Source organism: Leptonychotes weddellii, chromosome 1 (genome assembly GCF_054177405.1).
Source record: "Leptonychotes weddellii isolate Sample4059 chromosome 1, ASM5417740v2, whole genome shotgun sequence".
Taxonomy (NCBI): domain Eukaryota; kingdom Metazoa; phylum Chordata; class Mammalia; order Carnivora; family Phocidae; genus Leptonychotes; species Leptonychotes weddellii.
In genome coordinates, this window is record NC_138369.1 from 139,358,233 (window position 1) to 139,383,518 (window position 25,286).

The 25,286-nt window shown below is 39.9% G+C and overlaps 1 protein-coding gene across 5 annotated transcripts in view; it reads left to right on the plus strand.

Moving 5' to 3' along the window:
- The window catches only part of CCDC191 (coiled-coil domain containing 191), a 94,822-nt gene that overhangs the window by 38,844 nt on the left and 30,692 nt on the right, over positions 1-25,286 (plus strand). For 4 of the 5 annotated variants that reach the window (XR_014138221.1, XM_081796762.1, XM_081796767.1 and 1 more), the window contains 5 exons: positions 6,588-6,837; positions 10,583-11,040; positions 11,834-11,946; positions 13,583-13,665; positions 14,816-14,917. Coding sequence is in view for 4 of the 5 variants with exons in the window: in XM_081796762.1 (XP_081652888.1) it covers positions 6,588-6,837; positions 10,583-11,040; positions 11,834-11,946; positions 13,583-13,665; positions 14,816-14,917 (1,006 nt within the window). In the remaining variant the exon portion in view is untranslated. Of the gene's footprint in view, positions 1-6,587; positions 6,838-10,582; positions 11,041-11,833; positions 11,947-13,582; positions 13,666-14,815; positions 14,918-15,237; positions 22,567-25,286 lie in introns of those variants that run through there. The other variant, XM_081796782.1, reaches the window with a different exon arrangement.

Here is a 25,286-nt window from a genome sequence, read left to right on the forward strand (position 1 = left end):
TCTTGGTTATATCTGCATCCATTTGTAAATCTGCAGCATAAGTCATAATCTCTGAGTCTTTTCTATTTTGGGGGCTCCTCCTCCTAGTCATTCTGTTGATGGGTGTTTGAGGGAATGTATAGAGTCCAAATTATTGACCAGAACCCAAGCAAGATGCACCGGTTTTCTTGGGACCTTAGGGTTGCTGGCCTCTTGTTTTCCCAGCCTGTCTTCTGCGGGAGGGGCCTGCCGCGCTGTTACTCAGGCACCGTTTGGGCGGAGTTGCCCTGCGCCCCTGTGGCGGGGGATGGGCTCAGTGGGAATCAGTTTTAGGGGCTTTTGTTCTCTGACGGCTTTCCCTGGCGGCTTTCCACGTCTCTTCCGCGAGTCAGAGCAGAAGAGACCGTTTCCAACCCTCTGCCTCAGAGCAGAGAGACCGCAGTCTATTCTTCAGTGAGCTCTCCAGGCCACATTCTCTCCGTTTCTGTCTGTGCTGCCATAAACTGCAGCGTCCTGGGTTGTGCGCCCCTCCGCAGCGCTCCCAGTCCTGCCTCCAGGTCGGGGCACGTCTCTGCCCTTTGTGCTTCTAAAACCGCCAGCCACCCCCAGTTCGCACGCGTGACCCCGCCGCTCCGGGTTTCCGCCCCGGCGGCTGTCCTAAAGTCCTTTCCCCGCTGCTACCGGTCTGCGAGTCTGTGCCCCATCCCCAGCACACGAGGCTGTCGCTCACCGGCGGTGTAGGATCCCCACAGCCAGGCTCCCTCCTGCTGCCGTTTATTCTCCGATATCTGCCCGCGGAAATACGGCTCCCTGCTTCGTACCTCGAAACCAACCGCCTGCGATATTCTGTTTTTAGAGATCCAGATCTTCTTACATCTCAGGCTGGTTTCGTGGGTGCTCAGAGTGGTCTGATAGATACCCAGCTCAATTCTGGGGACCAGTTGAAATAGGGTCCCCTACTCCTCCGCCACCTTTCCTCCTATCCTAAGAGGGAGTTTTTTAATTTGGGGGAGAAATTGGTAAACCAGCACATAGGCAGCTTGTGGGAGAGCAGGCTGGGGTGAGCCCACATGCTAGCCTAGAGGTGGGGAAGCTGAATTGAAAATAGACTGTCAGGTATTCCCATATCCCCACTCCTCGTTTTAGCATTGTTTTGGGCAATCACTTATGGAGTGGAGCCCCTCTGTGAATCATGTTCGGTGCCCTTCCCTCCATGCTCACCTGGGTATCCAGGCGAGACACTAGAAACTGCATGGCATCCGAAGCTGGTAAAGCTCCTCATAGGTCTGTCAGACAGGCAGGGGGCCCACACTTGCACTGCCTGCCTCGCTTTAAAACTCTTTCAGACAGAATTGTTGTTAGCTTCCACTCTTTCCCTGGGGGCTGCCTGGTGCATTATTGAATGCATTAGCTTATCCATCCCTGTTCCTGTTCATCCCAAATGCAGCTGTCCGCCCTGCTACTGTTTTCGCGTTCTGCATCAGATTTCGGCACTCAGTCAAATCACGAGTGTGTGGGTTATTTATCATTTCTCGTTTCCTTTTAAAAACTTCAAGACACTTTTTAGATATCTGGTGGTCTTGTCCTAAGATAGTGTTATCTTCCATGATAATTTGTTCTATATATTCAGGGGTGTGTGTGGGGGTGTGTGTCTGTGTGTTTTAAATTAGATCTTTAAAAAAAAAATCCTGTAGGACAGGCAATGTAGGTTTCGTTTTTTGTTTTTTAGGGTGATACCATTTTTAGGAGGAAACTGAGGCTTAGAAACTTCCAGGTGCTTATCTAGTGTCTCCTGTCTAGTTAGTATTCTTCTGACTTACGGGTTCTAGAACATGCACTGATCACTAAGCATCATTTGAGGTGTTGATTCTAAACAGCACAGTTCACATTTCAATTTCTATTTAAACCTTTATATTTTATATTCTTACGTGTGAGTTAGTAGAAAATACATATTGGTCTCTGCCCCTGGTTTCTGGAACAGAGCTCCTAAAACCCTTATAATTTCCTAAATGATAAGAGTACTAGGAACATCTCTTGTTCTAATATCTTTGACCTCTGCTCCTGACACAACTCCTGAAACCCTTGTAATTTCCTGAGTGATAGGAGTGTCTTTTGGTCTAATGAGATAGCTCTGGGTTGGCTCCTGGATGGCTCTTGGATGAGGGTTGGTCACCAGAAAGACCAAGCCATGATCAGAAACTTGGAATTTTTGGCCTTGCCCCCCATTCTCTTGAAAAAGGAAAAAGGCTGAAATGGAGTTAACATCAGTCATAGCTACATGATGAAGCCTCCATAAAATCCCAAAAGTACAGGGTTCAAGGAACTTCCAGGCAGGTGAACACATCCACATTGACACCCCAAGTACATGGGAACAGAAGCTCTTGTGCTCAGGATCCTCCCATACCTCACTTTATGCACAAGGGGCAAGCTGAGCTGGCAAGTAGGAGAAATTCGAATCCCTGGTCTCCTCTGCACTGTGTCTGTGGCAGGCCCCTGAAAGGCGGAGCTCCTGAGCCACTCTTCAGTGGGGAGGCGATCAGATTAGCCTAGGGAGTTGCCTCAGGGTGAATTCATGGAATATGTTACCTGGTCAAGGATTATTTATATTTAGAAAGAACAACAGAGCGAGGCTACCCAAGGAGTATTGCCGTAGTGGTGGACCGTGTATCCGCCAGGCCAGTGGCCCTCCTCAAGATCTCTTCGGATTCCTCTGGGGTGCGCTCCGGTGGGTGGGGAAAGCTTAGGGTCTTCTCAGGTCTTTTCTGAACATGTGTCCTGTCCCGGGCAAGCAGGTTACTTTCTAAATCTTTCATTGCCATGGGGTTTGTTATATCTCCTCTTTGATTTCTGGTTTTGCTGGAGCCCTCCTTTTCTCTCCTTTTTGAGGAGTCTGCCTAAAGCTTTATCAATTTTGTTGATCTTTTCACTGATCTGTTCTTTTTTTGGTTTTGTTTTGTTTCTATTGGTTTATTTCTGCTCTAATGTTATCTCCTTCCTTCTGCTGGTTTTGGGGTTCTTTCTTTTTCTCCTTTAGGTATAAGGTTAGGTTGTTGGAGATTTTTCTTGCTTCTTGAAGTAGGCCTGTATTACTCTAAACTTCCCTCTTTTTTTAAAGTTTTTATTTAAGGGGCGCCTGGGTGGCTCAGTCGTTAAGCGGCTGCTTTCGGCTCAGGTCATGATCCCAGGGTCCTGGGATCGAGCCCCGCATTGGGCTCCCTGCTCCACGGGAGGCCTGCTTCTCCCTCTCCCACTCCCCCTGCTTGTGTTCCCTCTCTCGTTGCGTCTCTCTCTGTCAAATAAGTAAATAAAATCTTAAAAAAATAATAAAGTTTTTATTTAAATTCTAGTTAACATGCAGTGTAATATTAGTTTGAGGTGAACAATATAGTAACTCAATACTTCCTTACAACACAAAGTGCTTATCACAACAGGTGCACTACTTAATCCCAATTACCTATTTAAGCCATTCCCCCACCAACCTCCCTTCTGGTAACCATCAGTAAACTAGCAAAGGGGGAAAAAAGAGAGAGAGGGAAAGGATTTTCATCTGTATCCTTCATCATGTTCTTTAATAAACAGGTAAACATAAATGTTTCCCTGAGTTCTGTGAGCTACTGTAGCGAATTATCAAACCCAAGGACGGGGTGGTTGGAACCTCTGATCTATAGCCAATTGATCAGAAGCACAGGTGATAGATAACCTGGGTTTGTGACTGGCATCTGAAGCTGGGGAGTGGGGGCAGGGGGGAGAGTCTTATGGGACTGAGCCCTTAACCTGTGGGATCTGACACTGTCTTTGGGGTAGATAGTATCAGAACTGAGTTGTATTCTTGGATACCATGCTGCATGTCCAAGAGTTAGTTGCTTGTTGGTGTGGGGAAGAACCTTCAACACATTTGGTGACCGTAGTGCCAGAAGTGAGGTGTTCTCTGAAAGGGTAAAGGAGACACACAGGAGACAAAGACAGTGGGGAAGAACCAGGTTTTTCCCTGCAGAGGAAGGAAAATGAAGTTTTTCCATTATATTTGGTCTTTAGGGACAGCCTTTCTGTGCATGCAGTTACATAACTGTGATGATCAATTTATATACTCTTGCCAGAAATTCCCAGATTTCAGCTTGGAAGCATCTTGGGACAGGGTGTTTTCCATAAGGGAACTCTGTCCTTCATTGTATGATTATCTGGGAACTGTGTCTGAAACCATTCTTTTGGTTAGCATACCTAAGTATTGTATCAGATTGAGGTTTTAAGAAGTTTGAGTATTTTTCTTTCAGAAATATTTATGTTTTTAGTGTCATCTTTTAAAAAGTATGGAAACTAGCTTATTTGGAATATTATCACTCTGCCGAAGTGAACTGCAGAGGAACAGGAGTAAAACCAGCCTGTGTCTGGATCCCTAGCTTCTGCATTTCTGCTCTTCCATCTCAACGCACAAATGTGGGTATCTCCAATACATTGTGAAATCCCCTATACAACCACTATAGAGTGGGCTCTAGGTACTATGGTCAACATGCAACTTTTACCCGTTTTCTTACTGTTTAGTCTTTTTGTTATAGTTGCAGAAATATTTTTCTCTTTGCCTTTTTATAGCGTCCAAATAATCTCTTCCATGACAGTCGAAACCCTAGTGCTGCTTTTGGCTGTTTATGCTCTAAAAACATGAAATTAACACATCAGATAAATTTCACACTCCCCCTTCCTGAGCAGATTGATGTAAATTGAATTTCACATTAATCAGACAGAGCAGTATACATCTTCTGTCCAGTGGGAATTTATGATTTTCACTTACTTAAGAAAAGTGCTAGATGCTTTTTATTTGTTTCACTATTTAAACATTGATATTTTTGGAGCTTTTTTCTTACCTGCGTTGCTACCTGATTTGTTATCCTTATCTCCTCTAAAGTTTGTGTTTTGAGGTTATTCAGTCCCATATTAATTTATTTCCATCAAATTAAATTCCATGTATAAATATTTATATTACCACTTATATTGTACTTTTATTACAAAAACTTCAGTTGATCGAGTATTAATTATCATTAATACAGTAGAGGGAAGCAATTAAATACAATGAAATACACTGTTGGCAGAGTTGTTGTTAGTGTTTATCCTGAATTTCACTATTTCAGTTGACTCTACTCCCACTAATTGGTTGTTTCATCCAACTCCTCTGACATAGGTTAAATTCTGTGACTTTAGAGTAGTCTTTTTCAAACTAAGGGTTTTAACCCATTAATGGGTCCTGAAATCAGGCTCCAGATGAGCTGTATTTTTCAAAGAAATGGAATGGAACAGAAAATCCAGAATGCACCTCTGGTAGTAAGGATAGATATTGTTTGGTGAAACTTATGTTTCAATTATATGTACTTTTGTTTCATACACATTTTCACACTTAAACTTGTAATTTGTGTTACAGTGTAACATTTTTCTTACTGTAGGTGCCAGTCAAAAAAGATTTAAGTCACTTAAGCATTTAAGAACTCTAGAAATGTTCTCCTGATGCATTGACCTAAGAATTTTATGATTTTTTTTTATATATAACCCCAAAGAGTCCATGAGGAGAGTTAAGCATTAAGGGATGTTTAACAGAAATGGGTATACAAATAGTATTATAGAGAACTTATTTGAGTCACCTTTACAAAATAAAATCAAGTAGATGTCTATACAATAGATTTTAAACCTCAAAACTGACCCCTGATGCAATATAATAAGTTCCAAACTCTACACCTTACTTCTTCAGAGACAATAATCATCCACTTATAGATAGCACTCAGAGACCTCCACAAAAATGTCTCCTAATGGTGATCCCCTTTGGGAAGGGAATGAAGCAGGCGGTTCCCAGCTCCACTCGGTGATGTCCCCTAACATCATGAAGTTTCCAGGAATCAAAAGGAGCTCTTCCTTACGAAGAGAATGAACCAGACCCTCTACTGGACTGTGAGGGTGTGAATGAGTTCCATGAGAGCAAGTGCCTTGTCTTTGACACGTCTTTCATATGTTTCCAGTGTTCAGCAAGTCTCCTCACAAAGCAGTGCTTCATTCATTCAGTTTAAGGGTTTGATAAATGAATCCTTCTCTTTAGAGATCCTGTCCCTGATCAAGTCCTTCTTTCATAAGAGCCACGCTCATGGTTTCATATTGACTTTTTCTAAGTCTTATACTTAAGTCGTTATTGACAGTTCACTTGTTATATCTTGTTCCATTCCCTTTCTCCCAAACCTCTGTCTTCCTTAGATTTGCAAGCATGGCTGAAATCTCCCTCACGCATTCATCCTTTTAAAAGTAGCTATTTATATGCCTATTTCTTTTGCTCCTTCCCCTCCAAAAACTCTCAGAAACTATTTTGTGGTAATTTAAAAAATGTAATATGCCTCTGTGACATGATAGAACTCGTTCTTCTGAGGTAATCTCTTAAGGTGCCAACGGCCTCTACAAGCAGACCTTTTGCACCTGGGAATTTGATAAAGTGATTCCATTTAGCTTAAATAGAAGGATATGCTGGATCAAAGATGGAACATTTCTGGGACTCCTTTAGACTTGTGTTTCATTTATATTATCAACAAATGAGCTGTAAATGGCTTCTTCTTTTTAACGGGAAATACTTTGTTGCTTAGAAAACAACACCTGGCCACTGAGCATAACCGGAAACAAGTCCTCCGACACCGCTTTACGGAATGGCAGCGTTGGCACCGTGCAGAGATTGTGAAGAGGGAGCTGGCTCTAACAAAGGAGGAAACTAGGAAGAAAATGAATGAGCTGCTGGAGGCAGCATCGCTAGGGAAACTCAGCACAAATGGGTCATCAGGCATCAGTCTACTTGAGGAGGCAGCAGCTACGGTGGATCCGCCTATAAGAAATGGAGAGGTACACTGTTTTTCCTTTGCTCGGGCTTCTGCTTATTAAACAGTGGCGTTTGAGCTCCACACGTGGGTACAGCCTGGGTTATATTAGCCACTGTCAGATTGCCTTGCCTGGACTATCTAGAGGATGAGAGCTGTTGTACAGTGCACAAAGGTTACCTTTCAGTCAGTGTTTATTTTCTTGAATCAAATCTGCATTTTATATATCACACATAAACTTCAGTATACTTGAGACTTGGTAGGGACATAATATAGAGATGGGAATTTAAAACAACTAAGTGAAAGACTCCTTCAGGAACAGTTATATAAAGCATTGTTTATAACTCTTGAACTCCTCTTACTTGATCATCAGACATTTCCTATCTAAATGAGCTTGATATATATATACATATATATCAATCACACATACATATAGATATACATTCATACACACATACATACATACATATGTGTGGGAAATTTTTAAGTTTTTATTTTTCTAATAAGAAAAATCATATGTGTTAATTATGGTAATTTGATAGGAGAAAATGACAGGAAAAAGCAGAGTAGCCTCTAATTCCGTCATCTGGAGATAACCACAAGTAACATGTTGAATAGCCATATAGTCTTTTCTCTATTCAGGCATATGCAAATTTTTCTCTGTAATATTTTATTTAGCTTTTAAATTTTCTTCAGTCAAGTTATTGAGGATATCTACTTTTTCATAATACATAATACAGAGAAAGTAAGGCCATTTTTTTTCTTAATAATAATATAACTGTTCTGTTTTTCTAAAAAAAATTTGCAATTTCACAATATAACATGAGAATATTCTATGTTACTAAATCTGCTGCAACATTAGTGCCCAACTGACAGTAAACCACAGATCAGACCTGCAGAATCAGCATTTCTGGTTGTGGGGCACCTGTATTATTTTTTTTTTAAGTTTCACAGGTGAACCTGATGAATACCCTGTGATTAAGGACTGCTGTTCTGTGCCATCATTTTGTAATGGCTCTCAGATATTCAGTCATGAGCCCTAAGCTAGAATCTGTTTACATTTTTCTGTATTGCTGGACATTTAAGTTGTTTCCAGTTTGTCACTATTGCAAACAATGCTTCAGTAATCATCCTTGTAACAAAATCTTTGCACACATACACTTTTACTTAAATGCTTTACTTAGAATAAATACCTAAAAATAGAATGCAAATTGCCTTTCTGGAAAGGTTGTGCCAAAGAAATGCCTGTTTTCCTGCCTGGTTAACACATTTTTCATTGTTGCTAAGTTGATAGGAAAATATTTTCATCTTATTATTGCTTCGGCATTTGCATTTTTTTATTACTAGTGAGGTTAAACATTTTTTATAATGTCCATTTACATATATATGTATGTGAAAATGGATATAGATAGATATTTAGTGACTTGTCTGTTTCTGCCCTTATACATTTTTCTACTTGATTATATATCTTTTTCTTATTTATAGAAGCTCTTTATATTTTTAAGACTATTGGTGTTTTTATTACTATATATTTTGCAAATTTTTTTTCATTTTTTCATTTGTCTTTTTGGGTAATTTTTGGTGTTTTGGTACTATACAGATTTAAGTTTTTATAAAGTGAATCCTATCAGTTTTTGCTTTCATAATTGCACTTGTCATATTTGAAAAGTCCTTTGGAGAAGATCCTCTACCCCCTCACCTTCATCCTAGACCCCTCCACGTAATGCTATTAGGTACTTAACTCAGACATGTAAAATTAAATTGGGCACCAGAGGGGCCCCAGTCTTGCTTTTTACCCTGATTACTGCCAGCAGGTAGACTGGTTTTAATTTAAGCCTAGCCTCTCAGCAAAGGGGTATCATGAGGATCCTTAGGGGGACTGATGTCCTCTAGGCAATTTATCTGCCTTTATGTCCGTTAGGTAGTTTTGTTTCCATTAAGACAGCAGAGTATTCTATCTTAAGAAATAGCTGTCTGAGGGGCGCCTGGGTGGCTCAGTTGGTTAGGCGACTGCCTTCGGCTCAGGTCCTGATCCTGGAGTCCCGGGATCGAGTCCCGCATCGGGCTCCCTGCTCGGCGGGGAGTCTGCTTCCCCCTCTGACCCTCCTCCCTCTCATGCTCTCTGTCTCTCATTCTCTCTGTCTCAAATAAATAAATAAAATCTTTAAAAAAAAAGAAAAAAAAAAGAAATAGCTGTCTGAACCTTTTACTTTACAAAGTTACACTGTTATTATCTGTAAATTTTTAAAAAGTCAACAAAGTATTTTTTACTTGCATAAAACAGAAAAATTACTATGTGTATATAGTGTGTATATTACACACACAATGTATATATATGTGTGTGTGTATATGTATATGACTCAAGAAATAAAAACCTTTAAATCTCTGAAGTTAACTCTGAAAAGAATTTTATAAAGAAAGGATGTTATAAAAAATAGAGCAAGTGAAAATAAAAGCATGTAATGGACTCTCTAGGTTATTAGATAAATCCTAATTTTTTCCAGAGTGTAGAGTATAACATGAACAAATAAAATATATCTTTAGTTAGATGCCCACTAATTATACAGTCATAGGGACTCAAGTACCACAAATGCATATTATACCTTGAAAATTTTCAAAACTATCAGATAGCTAATAGATGACTTTTCGCTAATTATGCCAGACTGTTCAGTCCTGTTCTAGTAAGTACAGTCTGCACCATTAAGCTTTGTTTCATTCTCTTATTTTCACCTTGAAAAGTTACCATGATCCAAAAGAAATCTTTTTGCTATACTCAAGGCTTTTACAGTCTTGCTGGGTTAATAATGTACCATTATCACAAAATTTAAAAGGGCCTAAAACATATACCCTGCTTGATGCTAAATTACTTAAGCAGGTGTTCTCGTGAATAAATGTCCATTGACATTTCTGAAATAGAAGGTTATTTTTTAGTCTTTAGCATGTCAAATATCACATTTTTTACTTCAGCTGAATCTATAGGAAATATTTCCATCATCATGAAAAATATTTTTGAGTACCTTAGAGTGAGAAGCTTCTAAGATACAAATACTTCATAGTATTTTTCTTCTTGTACCACTGCAGATGGCAGAATCAAAAGCTGGTTAGACCTTAGGCCATAGAATCAAACCATTCTAAAAGAGACATTTTAAGTATGCATTATTTTGGCCAGGAAAAGTTTTCCCGATTAAGAATTCTGTTTCCTCCCCCTCTATCAGAACTTAAAATTGAGTATGATACCTCAGTCTATTAAATGAGATCCATTACATGATAAAGCTTTGAAAACTATTAAGCCATATGCTAAAATATAATATTATTGGTAATATTCTTATGTAATGCAGTTATTTGCCCAGTAATCCTGGGCTTACAGATATTTCCCACAGGTAGTCTGGCAATAGTCTGGAGACTGTAAGCTTTAATCCAGGCTTTGATCCTGAGAATGAATGAATTAATTAATTAAAGAGTGAATACATAATTACATACATACATACCTTGTGATTAATTTATTAGTGGCAAGAAAGGCATTGAGAGAACAGAGCTGTTATTGATTTGTAAAGGTATTTGTTAGTTTCGAACATTCTTGAGGGAGAATATATTCTTCACTACAAAATTCAGAGTTAATTCATGCAGATTAAAATTCCTGTAGTATGTACCTGGAGTAATCCGGCCTCATTCACAAACCAACTATCCAAATCAGACATTTCTAAGAGCACGGTTTTCTTATTGCACAGTCCTTTAAACAGCTGAGCTGTAACATGCTCCTTCTCTCTCAGGTGACTGCCGGGCCGCCTCTGCGGGAAAAGCCTCCCTCAGGGAGCCATGATTGCATGCCCAGCCCCCACCTAGGAAAACCAACAAAGAGCGACTTGCAGGTTCCCCTCCAGCATGTCCCTCTGAACACATCCGACAATAAGCAGCACACGACCAGGGATGTCGAGCCCTCCCAACAGCCTAGAAGCAGCAAGAAGCTCAGAACCACCAGCCAGAAAACAGAATCCATTTGCATGGGTCATTTCCACAACCGCCATGTCTTCCAGCAACAGTTGATTGAAAAGCAAAAGAAGAAACTTCAGGAACAGCAGAAAACAATTCTGGAGCTGAAGCAAAGCCAGCGGCTGGCAGAGGCTCGGTGGGCCGCAGAGCGAGCTGCAGCAGTCACAGATGCCCAGAGCTGCCTGCTATCAAATCCCAGAGGAAAAGAACCCAAGAGAACGTGCCACGTGCTTCCAAAGTATGTCCATTATATCAGAACATGCTTTGGACTCATGATTTGGGTTTTTTCACCTTGTGGTAGAGAGGCCCCTGAACCTCTTTTGCCCAGCTTCCAGACTCCATGATCTCTCCCTTTCTTTTATTGTATACTTTCAAAACAAAGAAGCCCCCCTACATTGTGATTGGTCCGTGACAGGTACTAACAGTATTTGAGGCAACCAGTTACCTGTGAATTATACAGTTAGCATTTGTGTTGTGCTGCCTTTGTCTGAGGAGCTCTGTTACTATACCAGTAAAAGAGAACAATGCTTACATGCTCTACCTCAATTTCTGGGTTTCTGATTATATTTAGTTCTGAGAAGCCGGGTTGTACAATGTCAGGTACAAATGGAGCAGCCTCTGGGCTGGCTAATTACCTAGCTTAAATCTGTAGTTGTTTTGGGTAAAAGTAAACATTTTTGAGGCTAGAATAAGAGTCCAAATTTCTCAGAAGCCACTTACGATGCTTTCAGATGTGTTTGAGACATACTCAATACATGTGATAAGGATAAGAAATGGGTGATAGATACCCATTGATCTGAAGCACTGGTATGGGAGTCAGAGTACCTGACTCATTGCAGACTCCGGCCAGTCACCCAGCCTTTCCATGCCTCGTTACACCAGTATATCGAGTGGGTTTAATACATAGTTATCTTAGAGAGTAAAGATTAATTAAAATGTGTGAAATGCTTTGAGTTTCTCAGGTTCAAGAGCTTTGAACAGAGCTGGTTGTTGGTCTGAATTCTTTTCCTTTTTTTTTTTTTAACCCCCAGTTCGCCTGTTGCTTCCCCTGAGACTGATGGTAGAGGAAATGACTCCCCAAATTCTCTCTCTGGACCCAGAAGGAACCCAAGGCAGCTGATGGCATCCCACCCCATACTGAAAGGCAGGGCAGTCTTGGTGGTGGTTACCTTCCTTTCTGAAATAGAATATGCTAGGACTGAATCCGGGAAACTCAGGTTTTGAGACTTGGCAGAACCTGGTCAAAGATGGCTGGACATGTGAGGAGTGCAATGCACCAGAGAGTTCCATGCATTTTTTCCTGCTCCTTCTGCCAAACTTTTTGGCCTTCCCAAAGAATACCAAAAAAAAAAAAAAAAAAATGGCTGAAAGGTATATCATTTTGGATTGGTTTGGATTATGAAAAAAAATGGGACAGTTACACAAATGAGAAAACTCTTGAGTAGCTGCTAAGGACAAACATTGATAAAGATCACCTATCATTATACTTTGTTAACCTTAAATTATTGATCCATTTATAGCAATCCACATCATTTTATGAGTTGTACCTTGATGATAGGCTTTTAGTAATGAAATCTACAAACCAGACATTTTAATTTAATAACATTTTTGATGCATGTAGAAATCATTATTTAGGGGAGTGGGAGAGGGAGAAGCAGGCTTCCCGCCGAGCAGGGAGCCCGATGCGGGGCTCCATCCCAGGACCCTGGGATCATGACCTGAGCCGAAGGCAGACGCTCAACGACTGAGCCAGGGCTCTCACTTTAATCCTTTAGTCTATTTCTGCCTCTTCCAAGACAGCTCACTGCTGCCATCTGTGGCACCCCCTCTCTTCTTTTTTCAGCAATGCAAACACTTAACATCTGTAAGAAATAGCCTGGTGAGTTTTTTGTTTATTAGTTCTTGAAACTTGGACTTAAATTTTCTTCTCTATAACATGGCACAAGGAAGCAAAAGTAATTATTGGCCGACTTAGGTGAGCAGAACTTGATACTCCTCCCACCCATTTCCCTCTTCCTGTAAAAGCCCCGACTGATGACAGAGTCGTATTTTCAGACCATCTTGCACATTTGCTTCTTTTGGATCGATATTTAATAGACTGTCAAGAACAGGAGTCTGACACTTGAATTCATTCAGATGCCAGTTCTCCAAATGCCTAGTACAATTCCATTTCCTGCCCATCTGGATATCTATCCAGGCCTTAAAACTAGATTTTAATGTATTCATCGTGACCCTAAACTTTAGTTTGTTGTTGTTGTTGTTACATACACAGACATACATATAATGACTTAGGAAAAACAGACTCAATGGGATTTGAAGACTGACTGTATTGTCAAAGTATTTGTTAGATGTAATTAAAGTTTCCTCCATTCATTAAAGAATTATCAAATTAAAATTCTGGTTTCTGGGTTTCAGTAACAAAAGTATCATCGAGGCACATTATCTTATTTAAACCAGTAAACAGTTATTCTAATAGAAAAGTAAAAACAATTTGCCAATTGTTTATCATTGCTGAGGATAGGATTGTAGGTCTTTAACCTGTAGGGGGTATATAAATAACATATATATACTTATATATTTATAAATACAACTACAACTTATATTTTTAAAATATAAATTTTATATTTATATATTTATAAACAAATGTTTCTGAAATTGTAAACACTCAACTTGCAAGAAAACCCTAACAATAACACAAAATTTTGCTATAAAATGTGGAGACATTTCTCTTGCTGTGTTCCTTATATTTTTTATATTGGAACTCTGTTACTATTTTCTAGCCATGGAAGAGAGAGCAGTTCAGCGAGCTGAACGTAGGCGGATCTTGGCAGAGAGGAAGAAGAAACAAGAAGAGGAGAAATTGGTAAATCAAGAATGAAATCTGAGGCAAGAAAAAGGATTTATGTAGGTCTTTATTAAAAGAAATGAAGCCTAGGGCGCCTGGGTGGCTCAGTTGGTTAAGCGACTGCCTTCGGCTCAGGTCATGATCCTGGAGTCCTGGGATCAAGTCCCGCATCGGGCTCCCTGCTCAGCAGGGAGTCTGCTTCTCCCTCTGACCCTCCCCCCTCTCATGCTCACTCTATCTCATTCTCCCTCTCAAATAAATAAATAAAATCTTTAAAAAATAAAAAAAGAAATAAAAGAAATGAACCCCTAGGCTTCATGGGTGGTTCAGTCGGTTAAGCATCCAACTCTTGATTTTGGCTCAGGTCATGATCTCAGGGTCATGAGATCGCGAGCCCCGCATCAGGCTCCACGCTGGGCATGGAGCCTGCTTAAGATTTTCTCTCTCTCTCTCTCTCTCTTCCCCAACCCCCGCACTCAGCATCTCCACCCCCCCTCTAAAAAAAAAAAAGCCTAGCTTAAGTGTCTTGAGACAATCGAGCTAGATCAACTTCAGAAATAGCTTTTTATCCACTGGCCTGAACTCTGTGGAAATTTTAGGAAAAGAAAGGGAGAAAACAGTAACACCATTAGTATAGCAAGACGGAAATGTTAAAAAGTTGATGGGAGCCAGCAATGAGGAAGATTTACACATTTAGATTTAGATGTCCAACCTGGTAAGTTGCAAAGGTGAGTAGTTCTTGCACAGTTTTGACCTAGACTGTCAAAAACAAATTTTATATCTACTAAGAAAAAATAAACAGTTCCAACAGTTTGGGGGTTTTTTGTGTGTGAAACGAAAGAAAAAATTTTTCCTACGCTATGTGGAGTTTGGACTTAGTATTTCACAGGTAAAAATAACTAAAAAGGAATCCTTATTTGATGAAAAATTAATGTTCCTTTCTTGCTCAGTATCACCTTCCCAAGTAGAAGAGGATTCTTTTGGAGAAACTTAAGTTACACAACTGACCACCTGTTGGTTGGATTTTCTACTTTTATCAGGAAGTATGGGCTTCTTTCAGAAACAGGACAGGCACTCTTGGTAGATACTTGACTTTCCTCAACGTAAAAAATCTTACTTCCATACAAACATAGTGTTCTTATTTTTTACTGACTTTCATCTTGATCAGGCCCAGTTAAAGGCCCAAGAGGAGGAGCGTCAGAAGAGGGAAGCAGAAGAAAAGGAGGCTCAGCTTAAGAAAAAACGAGAAGAGAAGAGACTGCAGAAAATGGTTCGTAGAGTCTGTTTGGTCAGTCACCTGCGTAAAGCCTGTTGTGTGCAGTACGGTGGCCCTGTGTACCTTCTCCGTTCCCAAACTTCCCTCCAGAGCACTCTTCTCGCACCTCCACCCTTTCACCCACCTTAGTGAAAACCTGCGCATTCTTCAGATCATAGCTCAAACCCAGATGAGCCTTTCTTGCCTTGTACACTCTCTTCTTCACCCAAGGTTAGGTTATGTTCCCCTTTGTGGATTCTGAAATATATTTCCTTCAAAGCATTACCAGGGCTTATAATTATGCATATGTTTTGTGGTTGTCTTTTTGATTTCAGCATCTCCAACTAAACTGGAATCTCCTTGAGAATAAAGGGAGCAGTCTGGTGTTGCTCACTGTTGTATTGGTGAGCAGTGTCCCTGACATATAATAGGAACTCAGCAAGCGTGTTGAATGAGTGAGTAAGTGAATGAACAAATAAAGTAACAAATGGAAGAAAAGAACACCCAAGAGATAAGAGATAAAACTCTTACTTTCAAGATTATTACATTCTAGTTAGAAAGATAAGGCCTAAATATGCACACCTGTCAGACAATATAATACAACATATGTTGTCTTGTGCCCCAAAGAACGAAGAAGGGGCGCCTGGGTGGTTCAGTCAGTTAAGCGTCCAATTCTTGATCTCAGCTCAGGTCTTGATCTCAGGTCATGAGTTCAAACCCAGCTCCATGCTGGGCTCGGAGCCTACTTAAAAAAAAAAAAAAAAAAAGACCAAAGGAGATCAAGAGAGCCATAGAAGGCAAGACCTATAAAGATGGAGGGGATAGTAGAGACATTTTCATAGAAAAGAGATTTGAATTGGAAATTGTATTAGGATTCTAGAGAAAGAGAAGCAATAAGTTGTATGTGTAGGAAGAGATTTATTACAAGGAATTGGCTCATATGATAATAGAGGCTGAAAAGTCCCACAGTCTGCCATCTGCAAGCCCGGAGACCCAGGAAAGCCAGCAATGTAATTCCCGTCCTCATCTGAATGGATGCTATAAACTCTAGTTCAAGGGCAGGAGAAGACCGATGGCCCAGCTCAAGCAGGCAGGCAGAAAGGAAAAGGGGGCAGATTCTTCCTTCTGGTTTTTGGGTTTTTGGGGGGGCTTTTTTGGTCCTAGTTAGCTCTCAAGGAATTGGATGATGGCCACCCACATTTGGGAGGGCAGTCCCACAGACTCCATGAATTCAAATGCTAATCTCCTCCCAAAACACATTCACAGATACACCCATAAATCCAGGCACCGTGTGGCACATTCAAGTTGGCACATAAAATTAACCATCACAAGTCTACCCCTTATCAACTTGGCACCAATACACATCTCCTTAAACCATACTTAATCTCCAAATAAAGACAAGATCATAATTCTGCTTAACATGATTCAACTATCCTGCATACAACCAAAAACGTACTAACCCCTTCCCCAGAAGAGCAGATAAAGTCCTTGAATGATGTTTACTATTCTCATTGATATTCCATAACTTAAATACTCTGATGTAAAATTAAAAATAAAAAATACTTAAACACAATGATACAAAGTCAATACATCTTATATTACTATTCATTATGGAACATTTGAGAACTACAAAGAAAAAGGAAAAATATGAGCTCAGCAGTAAGAGGTAACTAAATATCTTAGTATATTTACTTCTTTTTCTCTAAGCATCTCTTAATAGATTGATAATTTGCAGGGGGGGAGGTGTATATAATTTTTAATCTGCTTTTTTTGCGTTTAAGAGTCTCTTGTCAGCATTTTCACTTACCATTCAGAATTCTTCAAAACCTTTTTATTTATATGTTGAAGGTAAATTTTTTCTTTTTTTTCAAGTTTTTATGTAAATTCCAGCTAACATACAGTGTAATAATTAGTTTCAAGTGCAGAATTTAGTGATTCATCACTTACATACGATACCTAGTGCTCATCACAAGTGCCTTCCTTAATACTCAGTATTTTTTTAAAAATCAACTTTTTGTCTTGGTTTACTTAGGTTTATAAAGAAGTTGCAAAGGTAGTACTGGGAGTTTTCGTATACCCATCACTCAGTTTCAGTTTCTCCTTAATATTATCACCTTACATTACCTTGGTGCATTTGTCAAAACGAAGAAACCAACATTAGTACATTAAGACCAGACTATTCAGATTTCACCAGTTTTTCCGTTTTTCTGACTTCTCACTGTGTCTTCTCATGGTGGAAGGAGCTAGGGAGCTTCATAGGGTCTCTTTTATGACAGCACATCCCATTCATGAGGGCTCCACCCTCATGACCTAATCACCTCCCAAAGGCCCCACTTCCTAACACTATCACACAGGCATTAGGATTTCAACATATGAATTTGGCTGGGGGGGTGGTGGGGGGTAACGACAACACACATTCAAACCATAGCGCTTAATCTTTCCTTGTTTTTTATAGCCTTGGCAATTTTGAGGAGTACCTATAAGGTATTTTGTAGAATGTTCCTCAATTTGTGTTGGTCTAAGGTTTTTCTTAAATTCTTCTGGGGTTATGGTCTTTGTTTTAAGAATGCTACCTAGATGAAAGGCCCTCCTAATCTCATCACAGCAGGGGCTACATTAAATTAAGATGACTTGTATGGTGACTAACATAATAAAATAAAATAAAAAATAAATAAAAAGATGACTTATCTCTGGTGGTACTTTGATGACTTGTGTAAGGCAGTGTTTGACACGTTTCTCCACTGTGAAGTTACTGTTTTTCCCTTTTCATACTCTATTCTTTGGAGGTGTTTCATTAAGTCTGGTCCACTCTCAGGGTAGGGAGGAGTGAAAATTAAGCTCTGTCTCCTGGAGGGACGCGTATCTACACATACTATTTGGGATTCTTCTATGAGGAAGATTTAATCATTTACATCAGCATGGATTCATGAATATTTATTTTATGCTCTGAGTTCTAAAAAATATTATTTATTTTGTGGCTCAGATTGTTCCCACTTTGGCTATGGGTTGCTCTTTAATGTTGGCTCCTGTGTCCCTCTGACATGCCTTCATCCTTTTTTGGTTTTGGGGTATTTTACTTTCCAGCACTGTTCTTGTATTTTCACTACCCTAACCAAGGTGCCCTGGTTCTAAATGGTATTTGGAAAGCGAGATCTGGGCAGTGAGGGTACTCATTGCTTCTGGGATGTCATTAATTTTAGCACCTCGGCAGAGAGAGCTAAGTAATATACATATGTATACTAAACCATGTACACACCTATCCATAATTATTTCTGTATCTATCCATCTGAGTAAACATTAGTATGAACATGAGTTCATACTAATATCTCAGGCTCTAATCCCGCATCAGATGATTTATTTTTCCCTTCCCTTCTTGCTTATCTGTAAATTCCCTATTTGACAGTGTAAGATCTGGTTCCCACAATTCACCATCCACTTACCTAAGTCGTTCAGCTCCCGTATACATGTAAAGCAAGTTCAGAACTGTACCCCCATGAAAAAATTTACCAACTGGAGTACAGTATACAGTTTCTTTTGCTTTTAGCCTTATAGTTTTCAATTAAAATTTGGTTTTCTAGGTCAGCTTCTATTTTTTCCCACCTCCTTGCATCATTTGTAATAAGTTTATTTCTTTTGCATATAGACGTTCAGTTGTTTCAGTATAATTTGTTGAAAAGGCTATCTTTTCTCCATTGAAATGCTTCATACCTTTGTCAAAAATGAGTTGACTGTATTTGTGTGGATCTGTTTCTGGATCTCTTTTCTGTTCTTTTATTCTTTATGTATATTCCTTAGCCACTACCACCTGCCTTTGATTGCTGTACCTTTATAGTAAATCTTGAAATTGGGAAATGTGAATCCTTCTACTTTATTCTTTTTCAGAATGATTTGGCTATTCTGTTTTCTTTGCCTTTTTATATAAGTTTTAGACTAATCTTGTCAATGTGTACAAAAAAAAAACTTGCTTAGATTTTAATTGGGATCATATTGAATCTACAGATCAAATTGGAGAATTAACAACTTTGTTAACAACATTGTTTCTTTAATCTATGAGCATGGTATATCTCCCCATTTATTTAGATCTTTGTTTTATGAGTGTTTTATAGCTCTTCACATATCTTGTATATGTTTTGTTAGATTTATACCTACATCTTTTTTGGTGCTATGATAAATGATGCTTTTTTTAAATTTCAAATTCAGTTTTTTCATTGCTGGTATATAGAACACAGTCCATTTTTTGTATGTTAACCTTGTATCCTGCAACCTTGCTAAACTCACTTATTAGTTCTAGGCATTTTTTTGTAGATTCTTTGGAATTTTCTACAAGTTCTCTGCCAATAAAGGCAGTTTTCTTTCTTCCTTTCTGATCTATATGCCTTTTATTTTTCTTGCCTTATTGAACTAGCTAGGAATTCCAGTGCAAGGTTGAATAGGAGTAGTGAGAGAAGACATCCTTGCCTTATTCCAGATCTCAGGGGGAAGTTTCATTCTCTCATCTTTACTGTCATATATGTCCTGTATTTTACTTTTATATATAACATAAATACCCAATACCTTGTTACTTTTATTGCTTTAAACAATTGTGTTTTAGTGTGACTAAAAATAAGCTGGAGGCACCTGGGTGGCTCATTCAGTTAAGCATCCAGCTCTTGATTTCCGCTCAGGTCATGATCTCAGAGTCATGAGATTGAGCCCTGTTTTGGGCTCCATGCTGGGTGTGGAGCCTGCTTAAGATTCTCTCTCTCCCTCAAATAAATAAATCTTAAAAAAAAAAAAAAAAGCTGAAGATTATAGTTTTTCATTTCTTTCATTTCTGGTGCTCTTTATTTCTTTGTGTAGATCTAAGATTGTAACCTATATCATAGTCCCTCTGCCTGAAAAACTGCCTTTAACATTTCCTGTAGGATAGGTCTGCTGGTAGTGAATTCTCTTAGTTTTCATTTGTCTGAGAAAGGTTTTGTTTCTCCTTCGCTTTTTTTTTTTTTTAAGAGCACATGAGCAGGGCAGGGAGAGAGGGAGAAAAGAGAACCGACGTAACCAAATGAGCCACCCAGGTGCCCCTCTCCTTCACTTTGGAAGGTATTTTCACTGGATATAGAATTCTGGGTTGATAGTTTTCTTTCAACACTTTACCTATGTCATTCTGTTGTCTTCTTGCTTACCTGGTTTCTGACAAGTTTGCTGTAATTCTTATCCTTGTTCCTTTATTGTAGGTGTCTTACTTGGGTTGCCAGTTCTGTAGACTGGACATCTGAGATCAGGGTGCCATCATGGTTGGTTTCTGGTAAAGGCTCTAATCCTGGCTTACAGATGGCCACCTTCTCACTGTGTCCTCCTGTGACCTTTGCTAGTGAGAAAGGGAGTACGTGAGCTCTCTGGTGAGTTAAAAGGATACTAATTTCACCTTTAGGACCTATTTTACCTCAGTTACTTCCTTAGAGGCCCCATGTCCAAAAATAGCCACACTGATTGTTAGGACTTCAACATATGAATCCAGAGGGGGTTATAAACATTCAGTCTATAACAGAAGGTAAGATGGGTTCTTTTCCCCCAGCTGCCTTCAAGATTTTTTTCTGTCTTTGGTTTTCAGCAGTTTGAATATGATATGCCCAAATGTGATTTCTTTGTTTTTTCCCCTGCTTGGTGGTCTCTAAGTTTCTTAGATATGTGGCTTTGTATCTGTCAGTAATTTTGGAATATGTTTACCCATTATTTCTTCAAATATTTCACCTGTCCCATTCTTTTTCTTCTCCTCCTGGGATTCCAGTTGCAATGCTTGCATTACACTATTAATACTATCCCACAGCTCTTGGATGCTCTGTTATGTTTTTCATTCTTTTTTCTCTTTGCCTTTCAGTTTGTGTAATTTCTACTAATTGAACTTCAAGTTACCTGATTCTTTCCTTGTCTCTGTCAAGTCTAGTGATGAGCTGTTTGAAGGCTCTCTTCATTTGTTACTATGTTTTTTTATTTTTTAGCATTTTCATTTGACTCTATTATAGTTTCCATATCGCTGTTAAAATTACATATCTGATCTTGAATGATGACTACCTTGCCCATTAGAGTCTTTAATGTTATTATAAGTTATTTAAAAATTAAAATTCCCAGGGCGCCTGGGTGGCTCAGTCGGTTAAGCGTCTGCCTTCGGCTCAGGTCATGATCCCAGAGTCCTGGGATCGAGCCCCGCATCGGGCTCCCTGCTCAGCGGGAAGCCTGCTTCTCCCTCTCGCACTCCCCCTGCTTGTGTTCCCTCTCTCGCTGTGTCTCTCTCTGTCAAATAAATAAATAAAATCTTTAAAAAAAAAAAAAAAATTAAAATTCCCTCTCTGGTAGTTCCAAAATCTCTGTCATATCTGAGTCTTGTTGTAAAGATTGATTTATCTTTTAGACTGTGTTTATTGCTTATCTTTTGACATGTCTTTGTTGTTGCTGTTGTTGAAACCTAGGCTTGTTGTACAGGGCGATAGAAACTGAGATAAGTAGGCCTTTAGTGTGGAGATTTGTGTTAATCTAGCCAGGAGTTGGACTACATTTCAAGTTTGTTGTTGCCATGGTTACCATTGATGAGGTTTGCTATTACTATGAGCACCATAGACTTCAATTTACACTAGCAACTTTGTTTTTGTCTCCTTTTTTGGCTTCAGGTCTTTCCTTTGTGCTGTTCCCCAGGGAGAGTCTGTCTCTTTTGCAGGTCTCTCACTTGTACTCCACTGTTATTACTGGAGGTTTGTTTGCATGCTGGTGGGTTGTGGATGAGGGAAAGCACTCTATAACATTCTTATTAAATCTCAGTCTTTGGAGTGCACAGTATTGGGCAGTCAGAAGAATATCTGCTCCTACTCCTCTGTTCCCATCTTTTAGTATCCACTGGCTCAGTCTTTAACCTTAAAGCCCTTCCCTCTGTGAAAGGAAGCCCTTCCCCCCATCTGCAGTAGCATTCCACTAGTGTCCTCAGGTGGGGCCACTTACAGATGAAGGCTTTTGTTTTCCAAGGGAGAATGGTCTGGGCAGATTTTACAGTGGTTGCTGTTCCTCTCCACCCAGCCAGAACTGTGGTAGGAACTTTATCTGGATTCTCCCTGATCCTCTCTGTGAGAGCCTGCAAAAAGGTGGGAACTCTATGGAGTTCCTAGAGAAAAAGCCTGCAAAAAGGCAGGAACGTCCCTATGACTATGACCCTCAGATAAAATACAACTTCAGTCCATAACAGTAGACAAAAAGACTTTATCACATAGACTAGTTTCCATTTAGTAAATGTACAAATTGATGGTGTTTGGGCTTTTTTGCAAGCGCTTCAGATCTAAAATGCACTCGGTGGGGTGCCTGGGTAGCTCAGTTGGTTGAGTGTCCCAACTCTTGGTTTCAGCTCAGGTCATGATCTTGGGGTCGTGGGATCGATCCTCACATCAGGCTCTATGCTGGACATGGAGCCTGCTTAAGATTCTCTCTCTCTCGGGCGCCTAGGTGGCTCAGTCGGTTAAGTGCCTGCCTTCGACTCAGGTCATGATCTCAGGGTCCTGGGATCAAGCCCCGCATCGGGTTCCCTGCTTGGCAGGGAGCCTGCTTCTCCCTCTCCCTCTCCCTCTGCCTGCTACTCCCCCTGCTTGTGCTCACTTGCTCCCTCTCTTTCTGTCAAATAAATAAAAAATCTTCTAAAAAATTAAAAAAAAGGGCGCCTGGGTGGCTCAGTCGGTTAAGCAACTGCCTTCGGCTCAGGTCATGATCCTGGAGTCCCGGGATCGAGTCCCACATCAGGCTCCCTGCTCTGTGGGGAGCCTGCTTCTCCCTCTCCCCCTCCCGCTGCTTGAGTTCCCTCTCTCGCTGTGTCTCTCTCTCTCAAATAAATAAATAAAATCTTTAAAAAAAAAAAATTCTCTCCCTCTGCCTTACCCCACCCTACCCACCACTTGCATGTGCTCTCTCTCTCAAAAAACAAAAATGCACTTGGCAATTACCTCCTTTGCTTCTGGGCAATCATGCTCTGCATAGTATACTTCTCCACCCAGTTTATCATCGGGTCTTTTTCCATCTGATGCATCATATTCTGCACAGGCGATTTTTTACCTCCTTGTATACTTTATATAGCCATTTCCAGTAAGCAGTCACCAAGGCCGTGGCAGCATTATTTCTCTGGACATCAAAAAGATAATGACACTTCTGAGCCCGTACCTGCTATGACTTCTCTGAATAGTCCCATCACGGATGTGTTTGATGGGAGCCTGCTTCACCTCTTCTAGTTGGGCATTGTTTTACTCATTAAGTTTATTCGTTTATGGTGTGCAGTACCATATTTTCTAATTATATAGATGAGGTGCCAATATGGTAGAGAAGTTCCCTAGGGCAATCACATGTATTTCTTTGGATAGAAAATTCAAGATAAGGCCTTTGACATGTTTTAGGATAAGGGAACTGGAAGAATTCCTCAGGGATAAGCTCATGACAAATTTGTCCTCCATATTCAGGAAGTGGTTCAGGGTTAAGACATGGCTGCCCTCTATGATCCTTGTTACCGACAATTCCCCTGGACCTAGAAGTGCTGCATTCTTCAGAGGGGGGGCCACTCTAGCCATGGCAGGAAGTACCACCTGGGACAGCATGGTCATTGATGTGCAAGTGTGTTTTAGTGCTCCTGTGGCCCTGACAGGATAGCCTGTCCGATGTAGCAGTATGATGGCCTCACGCAATGACCTTTTGAAAATAAAAATCTAAACTCCTCTTAAATCCCATTGCTCAGCGGGGAGCCTGCTTTCCTCTCCCTCCGCCGCTCCCCCTGCTTGTGCTCTCTCTCACTCTCTCTCTGTCAAATAGGTGGGTAAAATCTTATATATATTAATTTATATATGTGTATATATATATATATATATACGTGTGTGTGTGTGTGTATAAAATGCTGTGTAATACAAAATTTTGGCTCAAGCAGATCTCTGTTAAATGTTTTCCTTTCTCTTTTTTCATGGAAAAGTAGACATAAAAGAAGGCTATTTTTCCCCACTCCATCGGAAAATGGATTTCCTTTGGAGCCTACACCACCAGCCACAGAGTTATATTTCTAGGAAAATAGTTACACTGTAACTTAGGTGTGCATGTGAACAGGGTTGGCCAGCCTGAGGATCTCTCCAAAGGCTTATTATCTGTGTTAGATTCCTGTCTGTAAGTCACAACTGCTGTCTCAGTGCTACAGGAACATTTCAATGGATGTGAAAATGGCTACTTTCTGTTTTCACCCCCCACATAACCCTCAGCTGTACTTGTTACTCATAAGAAAATTCTTGTAAATAATTTTTATTTCTGGCCGTCCAGTTCAACATCTCAGGTGTCTGAAATGAAGATTACAAAGATAATTTGGGGTTAGTGCTTTAGAGAATGTGGACATTTCATCTTGAGGAACTTGTACTGAAACAGGTAGTTTGGATTGGAAGATCAGGGCAAATCTCCCTTCCATAGTAGAAATGTTCCACTGCGTGCTCTCATTTTTTTTCTCACAGAAGACTCAGCCATTAAGTAGCTTGTCAGAATCAGCCAATTCACCACACTTTTCCTGAAGTGAAATTGCGGCGGCCGGGGGAGGGGGGGGTGGGAGAAGCTTAAATGTTTTTGTATTTATATTACATAAATGACAACTATTGTGAAGACAGTCTGAAGTATTTGCTTTGCTCTTGTGACTTTCATAAGGGGTATCACTTGCTACCACTCACCATTTTTAGGTAATTTTTTTCTCTCACTTTTATTATAGCTTACTTTTATTAAAAATAGAAAAATTAAAAAATGATATCTCTACAGTAAACCATTACGCTTCTGTCATCTTTCTCAGTCAGCCCCTCAAAGGGTACATTCTTCTTTGAGGAGCATGGGGGCTGTCTTTTCTCAGGGTATTACCAGAAATGGTTAATCCTTCTCAAAGGAGGGAGGGCTGCCTAATGATCATCAAATACTTTTAACTTTTTTCTGGACTTATTTTATTTGTGCATCACTTTTAAAAAGAGCACAGCGTAAGAATATTATTCTAGGCTTTTAATGCAGTATGGAGTATCTTTAAATTTAAATAGGGTTATTTACATATAAATCTCTATAATCTAAATGAAGGGGCTGTATTGCTAGGTTTCCCATAATAATGAGGGAGAAATACTGATTGCTCTCCTAACTAGATACTTTACTTTTTAGTAACAGAGTGAGATACAAATCATCTGTGAACAACACTGAATATATCTAAGACTATGTATAGCACTGATTCTTGTAGTACTCATGACCACCTTTTCCTCACCCACTTGGCAGAATTGTTTCCTTTAATGCTCCAGAGTTCTGTTACCATGATTAGCACACTGTTTAGTGGTTATATGTTCAAATTAAGTTAATTAGCTATTTGTTGATATGAAATTCATTAGTG